The 10,888-nt window shown below is 35.8% G+C and overlaps 2 protein-coding genes and 1 pseudogene across 4 annotated transcripts; all 3 read right to left on the reverse strand.

Annotated features, from left to right (window-relative positions):
- Positions 1-1,208: 1,208 nt before the first annotated feature.
- Positions 1,209-3,493, reverse strand: LOC147288072 (triacylglycerol lipase 2-like). 2 transcript variants are annotated; one of them, XM_086241631.1, is made up of 9 exons: positions 3,338-3,493; positions 3,102-3,212; positions 2,855-2,995; positions 2,651-2,761; positions 2,405-2,548; positions 2,280-2,301; positions 1,943-2,038; positions 1,705-1,800; positions 1,209-1,528 (listed from the first exon to the last, which is right to left on the reverse strand). In XM_086241631.1, the coding sequence occupies exons 1-9, from the start codon at positions 3,491-3,493 to the stop codon at positions 1,209-1,211; spliced, it is 1,197 nt and encodes a 398-aa protein (XP_086097757.1). The 2 variants fall into 2 exon arrangements, with proteins under 2 accessions (XP_086097757.1, XP_086097756.1); XM_086241630.1 differs by having other exon boundaries at positions 1,943-2,022; positions 2,261-2,301.
- An 860-nt stretch (positions 3,494-4,353) lies between these two features.
- LOC147288073 (triacylglycerol lipase 2-like) lies at positions 4,354-6,773 on the reverse strand (annotated as a pseudogene). Its single transcript, XR_015121823.1, has 9 exons — positions 6,504-6,773; positions 6,297-6,406; positions 6,069-6,209; positions 5,870-5,980; positions 5,658-5,801; positions 5,536-5,576; positions 5,160-5,239; positions 4,988-5,083; positions 4,354-4,871 (listed from the first exon to the last, which is right to left on the reverse strand). The product of XR_015121823.1 is annotated as a triacylglycerol lipase 2-like (transcript).
- Positions 6,774-7,709: 936 nt separating this feature from the next.
- Positions 7,710-10,354, reverse strand: LOC147288074 (triacylglycerol lipase-like protein). The gene is given in 6 exon segments (XM_086241207.1): positions 7,710-7,895; positions 7,897-8,128; positions 8,777-8,886; positions 9,313-9,377; positions 9,918-9,990; positions 10,130-10,354. Coding segments are annotated over 6 exon segments (636 nt in total). The 5' UTR covers positions 10,247-10,354; the 3' UTR covers positions 7,710-7,856.
- Between the last annotated feature and the right edge of the window lie 534 nt (positions 10,355-10,888).

A 10,888-nucleotide genomic window follows, 5' to 3' on the forward strand; every position in this document is an offset into this window, starting at 1 on the left:
TAACATCCTCCGATAAAGACTGAAAGAGGTTCTAAAACAAGAAAAAGACGAGACCAATCAAGGCTCTCATACATTTATGAAATAACAGAAAAAAAAAAAACAAGTTTCATCTACACGTACGAAATCCGTGTGATGCATTCTCTCAACTCCCAACTATATATATATATATAAACAAGCACACAAACCCACCATTACCAACTTCAGAGAGTGAGATAGAGAATTAAAGATACACATTATGAGAAACAGAACAAAGAAGCTTATGAGGATGGAGAAAGCCATCAATTTAGTTCGCAAGCTGAAGAAAATGTTGAGGTCCTCAGTTGGTAGGACACTTGATCACCAAGTAAACACAGCTTCATCACCTTCTGCTATTCACTGTGAGGAGCTTTTCTTGCCATCAAAAAGGACAAAGGGTCATCAAGCAAGAAGCAATGATGCTGATGATCCATTTATAGCAGCTCATATTGCAGCACAGAATCATTTTACTCTAAGGCCAAACATCTATCTTTGAGAAGAGAGAAAAGAGAAAAGAGAGCTTTTTTGGTCCTTTAATTTAGCTTAGCCAGATCTGCTTGTCTAAATAGTCTTGTGGATGTAACATGTACTTGAATTCCAAAGCTAGCTAAACCCATAGTTGTTCTTTTTCTTTTCATAATTATGGAAGGTAAAAAGTGAAACCCAAAGCCAGGTTCTTACATTTCTATTACAGTGCTCATCTAGATGCAAATAATATGTGATATTCTGTTTTGTAATTTATGCCAATCCTATTCAACCTCTAAAGCCACATAGTGGCATTTGTAAAGCATGTTCAACCTACCAACCACAAGGCTTGTACTCCAACTTTAATTATATGCTATTTTGTTTCAATTGCCAGATCACCAAGTAAAAACAATATTATTATCCACACAAAATGGGGCACAATTCTTTCATACAGTGAAGTTCTTCAAGATGTCTTCATACTAAGAAACCTACCCCATTCTCATAATTTAACACAAGTCTATATCAGTACCAAGGGGATAAACTGCATAGTAGGCATATATTATGTGGATTCTGGATGTGACAAAGGAGTTATTTATACTTTATTTCTGATAAATTAAGTTACATTATAAGAAAGCTCATATGTAGAGGAGCATATACATATATATATGATCATATGTAGAAACTAGAAAGTTACATTATAAAATAGCTTCTAGAATGTGGTTAAACTCTCAATGGAGCCTGAAGAAGGCCAGTAGAGGATCATATACAACTTGATGGGCATTCACACCCATAATAAAATCCATATGAGCATACTCCTCTCTGTACTGTACTACAAGCTTGTCCCTGTCATGATCTCTCAGGTTGTCAAGCAAAATCTTCACGTCATCAACGTCAGAAAGTGTATCCTTCCCTCCATAGCTGAGGAAAAGAGGAACCTCTTTTGGAATGTTCGTCATGTTGTACACAGGAGGAGTAGGCTGCCTGTAGTGCTTCATGTTGCTGTCTTTAAAACCATAATCAAACTTTTCTATGGTTCCCTTTCTGAGCACTATCCAAAATAAAAACGAAGCAGAAGTTGAAATTTCATAAGAGTTGAACATAATTGGAGAGGATTTCTAGGAACTAAAGGTTACAAAACAAATACTACTACAGCTTTTTATTGTGCTTTAGACCTTTGGCTGTTACAGCTCACCATTACTGAACCCGGAAATGAAGGAGACTTACTCTGAGCCAAATGCATAGCATTCTTTGTTGCAGTGGACTGGGGTACATGATTAAGTAAAAGATCTACGCCTGAAGAACTGAGGCAGCAATTTGGGCCTATTGATTGCAAAAAATAAAAAAAACAAGGCAATCAACAGTGGAGGAAAAAACTTCAAGTTAAAGTGTTTATGAGCAAGCCTAACAATGTGATTTTCTCCACACAAAAAAAAAAAAAAAAAAATCCTAACATTGTGATTACCCGTTATAATGGCCATTAAGTTGGAGCAGTCAATTCCCAGTCTTCTGCAGACAAACTCCAAAAGTTGGTGTGCAATCTGCCTATTGGGATTTTGAGAGTAAAAAGAAAAAAAAATTAGTGACCAAGAATCAGATGGATTAATATCATCTCCCAACATTTGAAATATTTCAACCCTCTAATCAGATGGATCAGTAACTTGGGTTTCACTCCTACTTATGAAGAAAATATCCAAAATTTGTACCAAATTGAACTGAAATTATGTTATAGTCTGCATGTGCCATTACTACTGATGCAAGCTTGCTTAAGCCACTATCTCACCCTTTTGGAAGAAATTCGCGGAAACCCAACGAATACAGTTCCTGTTAAATAAAACAGATAATATTTTTTCAGTTATTCTATTTTCCTAACAATGAATTTCAGAATCCATATTTGAAAACAAAAGAGTTCATTGAGTTGTGTTACTTCAGTTAAAAATGTTTCACCAACAATTCTTCCCAACTGTGAGGGCACATGACCCAGATAAGCAATTGGACTAAGCAAAGCAGCTGATCTTAGCATGTCTAACAGCTTTTCTTGGGAAAAGGCGGCAAGGGCAACCAAAGTTCCCTATAATTCAATACTTCAAGTCTCAGTCATATATGTCAAACAAAATTCTAAAACTTGAACTGTGCCTATAAAGACCAACCAACAAAGTACAATTTTTTTTACCAACGAATGCCCAACATAGTGCAATTTCTGCCCTGTTTGATTGTGCACATAGTGGAATAGAGCAGGAACATCATAAGCAGCCAGTTCATCCCATGACCATTCCCAGTAAGCCTGCATATTATAGAAGATAATAGATATCATTTGTAAAAGACTATGATGCATTTGGCATTGTATGTGATCAACATTTGTAAAACCAAAGTGAACCGGATCATTAGGACTAAGTGATGTGTGTCCACGGCTAGAGTTTGTCCCACGAGCGTTGGAAAGCCATACATCAAAACCATTATCTGCCAAGATAAATGCCAAAGCTTTATCTGGCGGATTGAGTACCCATGCTGCAGCATCCTGTTACCATTCACAGTTGTTGTTAAGTTCCTTTATGTCATGTATGTACCAGTAATGTATACATGCTCAAATATATAGTTCTAATATATGGAGCCTAGGTACAAACCATAAAGATCCCATGTTGTAACAATACAGGTAGCTTATGTGCTTGCTCATTACCGGACCGTCCACTTGGAATCCTCTGCAAGCCAAGGATATAACCATCTTCTGTTGTTACCTGAAACCTCACCAGAAGTTCCATGAAAAAAGACAACAAAATTTGGTCAATATTGACACAGAGTGACATATATAAACTGAAAAGACAGAATTTAAAGGCAGGCATTTTCTGAAACTTAAAATTACTTTATGTTCTTGGCAAGTATAGCCTTGTGTCTCCACCATTGATTTGCAAATACCATCATCCAGATTGTTGATTGAGTGCAGCTTAGTTCTTGTTGCTGCAACTGCTGAAACACAAAGTAGAGCCACAACCAGTAGAGTGGTTGAAGGGTTGGCCATTTGGAGCTTAGTTGTCTCTTAGTGCAACAATACTCAAAGATTTTGCTGTTTATAGCAAATAACTCCATTTGCAAAAATATTAAGCCAATAAATTGGACTATTAAACAAAATATTTATTGCAGAATCCAGCCACATTCTACCATATTTGGAGTTACCTTTTTCTTTGATGAATTCGTAATGAGAATAAGCAACCCCCCAAAACCTTAACTGGTGACAGGTCAAACTTTGACATGTTTTCCTTAACGGTTGTAGAAAATTGAGAATTGGATAAGTTTTATTGATCTCCAATTGCAATTGAAGAAGTATTAATAAATTTTATTCATTTCCATTTAAAGGAGGTATTTATAACGTTTACAATGATAAGTCAATTAGGCTAATTATAGCAAATTACAATTAAGATAATCAACTAAGCTAATTTCATGTTGATTACAATCAATTGAGCCTAAACTCAAGTAACAGAATAATATTCAAAAACTTTTTTTTTTCAAAAACAAAAAAACATGTTTTAGTCAAGAAAACATGTTTGGTAGATCATTTTCAAAAACAGGCCTCTTTTTGAAAATGATAAAACATCGTTTTTCTCTTTTTTTTTTTTTTTTTTTACAGTTCCTTCTTCTTTAACTTTTTATGTTTTCTGTTAGTGTTTTCATTTAAAACTGAAGTTTTTAATGAAACTGTTTTATGTGTTTTTAACAAAAGCGTTGCAAACAGATGCACTCGCAATGAGCCCTAAACTGTCAATAAATTGTACCAGTGACCCACACTTAAATGGGTTGTGAATCCTCAATAGTAACAGCCATCACACTTCAATTGGACCAGTAACCCACACTTTTAATGTTATTAGTATTGGCAAGTGAAAATTTAGTATGTATAGAAAACGTTAGTATAACAATTTATTCAATGTATTCTAACAATTTAGTATAATGACTTTTGTTGGTAAAGAAGGATCAGGGTACAGTATGATTAGATACAACTCTCTCATGGTTGTGCAAACCAAAGAGAATGAATAGCAAAAAGAAAAACAAGAATGTTGGCTTTTTTTACAAGTGAAATTGTTCTCATTGAAGTCTAAAGAAAGCCAGGAGAGGATCATACACATCTTGCTTAGCAGTTTGGCCCATGACAAAATCTGCATGAGCATAATCATCTCTGTACTGAACCACAAGCTTATCTCCATCATGATCTTTGAGGTTGTCCAACAACAGATTCACATCATTGACATCAGAAAGAGCATCTGCCCCTCCATAACTGAGGAAGAGAGGAAGGTCATTCGGAATGCTTGTCATTTTATACGCCGGAGGAGTGGGCTGCCCATAGTGTTTCATGTTCTCATCCTTGTCATTGTAGTCAAACATTGCAAGTGTCCCATCTCTTATCACTGTCCAGAAACCACAGGACTGAATTTGAGTTCATAGCATTGATTTACTATTAGCTGAAGAGTTTACCATGGTAAAAGCACTAGTGGTTTGTGCATCAGAAATTAGAAACACTTACTCTGAGAAATATGGATCATGTTTTTGGTTGAAGATGGCTGAGGCTCATGGTCTAGAAAAAGATCGACTATGGAAGAATTTAAGCAGCAATTCTTTCCTACAGTTGCCAAAAATTCCAAGTCAATAGAAGAATGTTGAAGTGCTTGTAAACATATTAGGGGAATGTGTACTACCTGTGAAAGCAGTCAACAGGTTCGTACAGTCAACACCTGGTTTCTTGCAGATATTCTTAAGAACTTTGACTAATGCCTCCCTATTCCATTGGGGAAACATAAACAAGCAATATAGTTCATCAAATTAACAGGTTTGAATATTATGTTTGGAACTGGGATTCTCTTTGAGATATTGGAAAACCATGTCAATGGATCATGTTTTATGCAAATAAATTTGAATTGGAACTCTTCAAGTCTTGTAGCAAATTTGTAAGTTATATATAACATGATAGAGCAAGTCCTGATCTTAGTACTGAAAAAGTTCAGGTGAACTAATTTATAGCAATAGCGAGTTTCATAAGGTTATAAGGAACAACTGAAGAAGAATGGTTCTTACGCTCTTGGATTAAATTCTCGAATATCTGCCCGGTATAATGCCTGTTTTAAAATAGATTTAAAAAAAGAGATGAATTCAGTTGGACAATTAAAATAGATTAAAAAAAAGGGGATTGCTCTTACCTCAGCAATAAAGTTTTCAGCAGCAGTTCTTGCAAGGGGTGAGGGCATCTGAGCAACATAAGCAATCGGGCTAAGTAAGACAGCTGATCTCAACATATTGAGTAGCTGGTCTTTGGAGAAAGCACCAAGAGCAATCAAAGTTCCCTAAAAATAATTCCATTACTTAGTATGAGACCATATAACCCAGAACAGAAGAATTTAGTGAAATTCACCAGTGAATGTCCAACATAGTGAGTTTTCTGTCCCGTTTGATCATGCACGTACTGGAATGTAGCAGGGAGATCATAAGCAACCAATTCATCCCATGACCATTCCCAATAAACCTGAAAGAAAAGGAGGAAAATGATGTAATATGGAAAACAAACTAAGGTGGTGAGAAAGAGGAGATACAGGAGAATGACATGTGGTTACCGAATCATCAGGACTGAGTGATGTATGGCCGCGGCTATATTTGGTTCCACGGGTGTTGGCAATCCACACATCAAACCCGTTATCCGCCAAGAGGAATGCCAAAGATTGGTCTGGAGGTAGCAGCAGCCATGTTATCCCATCCTGCTCACCACACCATATAAACTCTTACATCTTATCAATTTACTGAACCTATTCAAAACATCAACTTCCTGGTGCAGAATTACTCACCATAAGTAGTCCATGTTGTACAAGTACCGGAATCCCGTTTCCTGATGCCTCCTGTGACTTTCCCACTGGAATTCTCTGCATCTGAGAATATATCCATCTTGTGTTGTTACCTGAAATCCAAATGCAACTGCATTAATTATATCACTCAGTGTTCACTCTGAATCCCACTTCTTGTAAACTGAACAGCAATAAAATCAGGCACATTACTGTATGCTCTTCACAAGCATAGCCTTGTGTTGCTACCATTGATGCACAGATACCATCATCATTGGGAGATGCAGCCAATGCAGAAATAGCATCCACCCCTTTTCCCGAGAATAACTTGGTTCTAGTTCCAACTGCTGACTCACAGAACAGAATCACTAGAATAATAATAGAGGTTACAATGTTGGCCATCTTCATATGTTACATTATTTTTAAGGTTCTGACATTTTTTATAGGTGGAGAAAACCAGATAAAAACAGAACGGGGTATTCACATGAGGACCTCAATACCTCACACACCTCTTTTCGTCAACAGATTGTTTAGTGGTTTATACCATAAAGTTAAGCAAAGGCATCTAGTGGGGCCCACCCTTTTCATAATTTAAAACCACTAAAAAACTATATCAACCTTAGATTTCGTCGCTGCCACGACCCCATATTTTAACAATAAACTCCTCGATGATTTCAAGCCCAAGAAATGCTCATTCATTCCAGAGAAGTATACTTTGATAATGTTCCTTTTGTCTCAATCTTAAGAGTTGAAGACGTACTGCCAATGGAGGCATTGAAAGCTAAAACCCATCGCTCTCGTTTCACACATGGTTAACAACTAAAAAGAGTTACTACATTTATGAAGTACTCATTGTCGCATCGTAACAGACTATGTATCCCTCACAAGGCTCCTTTCAAAAAACACTTCACAAACATAAACAAAAACAATGTCGAAACTTGAGCAATTCTCTTATAAGCATAAAAAAATTGCACTTAAGAATTAAGATAAGCGTTGAGGTTGGTACCTTTGGATTGCCACTGCGATTGTTTTTTAATTTAGAAAGTTGGTAATGCAATCATGCAGTAGTTATCGTATGTGCAAATATTTTATGGTTGTAAGAGAATTACTAGTCAAAACTCATAAAAGCCCGATCCTATGCTCTTTGATGGAGAGAAACTATCAAACTAACAAGAGCTCAAACATTTTGTTCCTGTATGGCCAAGCAGACGCAAAAACCTCTTTATCACTAACATAAATCTCTCACACAGGTTGTGCACAAATTTAATGAAACCGAAACAATAAAAATAAAATGCATGGGTGGGTCAATTTCAAGCTGATTGTGAGTATAGGCAGTTTCCCTTGTGTACTACCTGGGAGCAAAAGTAGATTCATTGAACTATTGAAGCATATCTTGATTCATAATAAGAAAGACAATACTAAATCCAATTCCTTAGATGATTCTGATTCATTTATATATCGTTATAATAAATATCAGTACAAAAAACCTCCTCAAACAGGACCAAAACTATATGAACAATCATTTTCATTTCCCATCGGGATTTCTCATCAAACAAAAACATGTCATTATTTATCCTTTGTAACAAGATTGATGGGATTCTCTAAAATTATGTGAGGCATGAGTGTCCTTTATCTTTTCACATGATTTGACTGCATTATCAGTTGTTGTTCTGGGTCTGATTAATGGTCGTTTGAGAAATTGGAATTGCCATGCTCTAGGTTCTATCCGCCTAAGCAATTGCCACCTTTTAGGTTTAATTTGCCCTAACAATTTCATCTGCTCCTTCCTGAACTGCCTATTTGCATACCACCGTCCACCTCGCCAACCCAAAGCATAGCTGCAGTTCAGTAAAAGAGATGGAAACGTAAGAAACTAAAAGGGCGGTCAAAAAGCTAAATCTGAGTCATCTTAAAATCAAAAAAGAGGCAAATAACAATATACAATCAGGCAAATAGACAAATACTTATCAGTGATAGGTATGACTTAAGAGCATGACTGATTCAAGTACATTACTGTTCATATCATCTTGTTCCAATCTTCAAACATCTCTGTGCCTTTCTTTTTCTATTTTTGGAAAATAATGATTTTCCAATTTTAATTATATTTGACCAATATACTTTAAGGACCAATGCTAGGGTACAAGAAAGCGAAATTTTATCTCATATGTCATAAGAACTAAATGATATCACTTAATTCTAAGTCCAAGAGCACTTCAATCCTCAATGATATCAGTTAAACCTCTGAGAAAAGCTATCTCAAACTCGTTAAGTGGCCACTTTATGTAAGACTCATACAACTCCACAACCCTCTGGTGGAACTAACATAATCCTTGTGAAATTATTGCTGACCATGAATAGTAACTTTTATTATTCTGGTGAATGCTACAAAAAGCTTAAACCACAACAACTCTGAATAGTTCAAATTTGTAGTTTCATAATGAAAAGCAATTATATTCGGGACAGGAAATTAAGATTTAGGAACAAACCCGACAACTAAAGTGGTTCCGGCAGTGGCTATGCATGTAGGAAGACTAGTACTTCCAGAATTAATGATCTTTCTAAATTCTGACTCTTCAATATGCTGATTATTTTTCACCTACCACAAAAACAGAAGCAGACAAATGTAACAAACATGACCACGTATATAAGAAGGGGAGAGCTGTATAGAAAGAAAAAAAAAAAAAAAAAAGTCAAACCATCCTTAATGAACCTCATAATGACATAATCAAGTAAAAGTAGGTTTCAAGTTGCAAGAATAAAACCAAAATCAATCTACAAAGATTCAGGCAGAGAACTTGCGCACATGATGCATTATCCCACCATCAAAATTATCATTAACAGAAATGGGATTAAAACAGAAATACAACAACAGATAGTAGAACAAATATGTTTCTTTTTCTTTTCCTTACAGGGCGATTCATAGCCCAAAAGCATTTCTATGAAAGCATTGAACAACATAGTCTCTGTTAAAAGGTATAGAGAATTGCAAGCAAAGTGTGAACAACTTCAATACTGTGCTTACAGCTTTTTCGATAGATTCAAGCCTTTGATCAACTTTTGAATCATGTAGGTGGCGTATAGTATACCCTGCACCCATCACAGTTGTATATTCAGTATCATATAAGGCATTCATTTCTAACAATGTTATTGAGAGACAATAGTAATAAGGGTAAAGGAAGATATTTGCACCTCAATGCATTACAGAACCAAATGTTTTAGATTATAATGAATCTTTTGTAACTAATTATGTCAGTTTGTAAATTTATCAAATATGTTTGGCCACATTGCCCAATGCTCAGGTTGAATTCAGGTTCGTCCAACCAAAGTCCGACCCCTAATGTTTTACAAACACTTAATTTGCCCCTATTTTGTGAGGGTGACAAACAAATTACACCTCAATGTCTGGCCATATTTCAACCCTCAATTGAAGTGGAGTGCCAAAAATGGCACTAAATTTTGTATATAGTTTGCTACATTTATATCCATCACACTAAATTTTGTTGCAAAATACTAACCATTTACTCACACCCTTTGTTGGTTTGATGATCATAAACGAACATAAATGCAGAAAACCAAACAAAAATGAGAATTAAAGAGCGGCCAAGGAGGAATTCACAAATAACTCACCAATCCATGCTGTGGCGACTGAAGCTATAGAAGTTCCAACAGTAAATACCACTTTATGCCTTTCAAATATATCCTAAAACATTCATAAAAAAAAAAGCGTTTAGAAACCCCACAAAACTGCATAAGCCAACGATCGAAACGAAACAGAACCCGTGAAAATTAATCGATACCCATTAGAGGAAAACCCAAAAATTAGAAAAAGAAGCAAGTACCTTGGTCGAAAAGAAAGTGTCCTGAACAGCAGCCCATGATCTCAGAGCTTTCTTCCTGAGCTCGGTCACGGCTTTAGAGCGCGTGATTAAGGTCTCTGAGCCTCTAAATCGCTTCATGGTGCATTCTACTACACACCCAGTTGATCAAATCCAACAGCCCTCCGAGAAAGCTCGAGTCTTTATCAGTCAGAGAGACTCGGAGTCTCAAAGAGCTCCTAACTTGGCCACGAGGTAAAACCTGTGAATGATTTGGACCGTCCATCTCAATGGAATAATGACCTGATTTTTGGCCGTACGATTTTTATTTTTTCCTTTCTTTTTATTTTTTTTATACCAGTTTTATAAGCTGAAGCCTGAACTGTTTGAGGTTGGGCTGAAAAGCCCATTAAGATTCGGGATTGGGTCTCTTGACCCGTTTCAACCCCCAATTTGTATGTGTTACCTGCTAGATAAATGATAAATCTATTTGCACCCAATTTTTTTTCACATTACAACCAATAGATTTTCATAAAATTAGTTTTATCCTTATATTATTCTTTTATTCTTAACAAATTAAATATATGTATATATTATTTTGGGTTACATTGTATAGAATCAAACCCTAAAATTCATAATCATAAGTTATTACCTCACTCACTCTCACCACTTGAATTAACCCAAAAGACTTCAATATATAAAAAAATACTAAAATTGTGTTTTTTTTTTGTGCTTATACAATAGGGCTCATTTGGCTATACAAGAAAAAATATTTTTATTATA

This window comes from Dryas octopetala, chromosome 4 (assembly GCF_963921425.1).
Source record: "Dryas octopetala chromosome 4, drDryOcto1.1, whole genome shotgun sequence".
In the NCBI taxonomy this organism is placed as follows: Eukaryota; Viridiplantae; Streptophyta; class Magnoliopsida; order Rosales; family Rosaceae; genus Dryas; species Dryas octopetala.

What these genes read in the sequence shown, in the direction of transcription:
- LOC147288072 (XM_086241630.1), bottom strand. Translation starts at nt 3,493, where the DNA reads ATGGCCAACCCTTCAACCACTCTACTGGTTGTGGCTCTACTTTGTGTT. An exon ending in TACAACATGGGATCTTTATG is followed by an intron (nt 2,996 to 3,101) that starts GTTTGTACCTAG and finishes GAATGGTAACAG; the next exon opens with GATGCTGCAGCATGGGTACT. An exon ending in GTGAAACATTTTTAACTGAA is followed by an intron (nt 2,302 to 2,404) that starts GTAACACAACTC and finishes TTTATTTAACAG; the next exon opens with GAACTGTATTCGTTGGGTTT.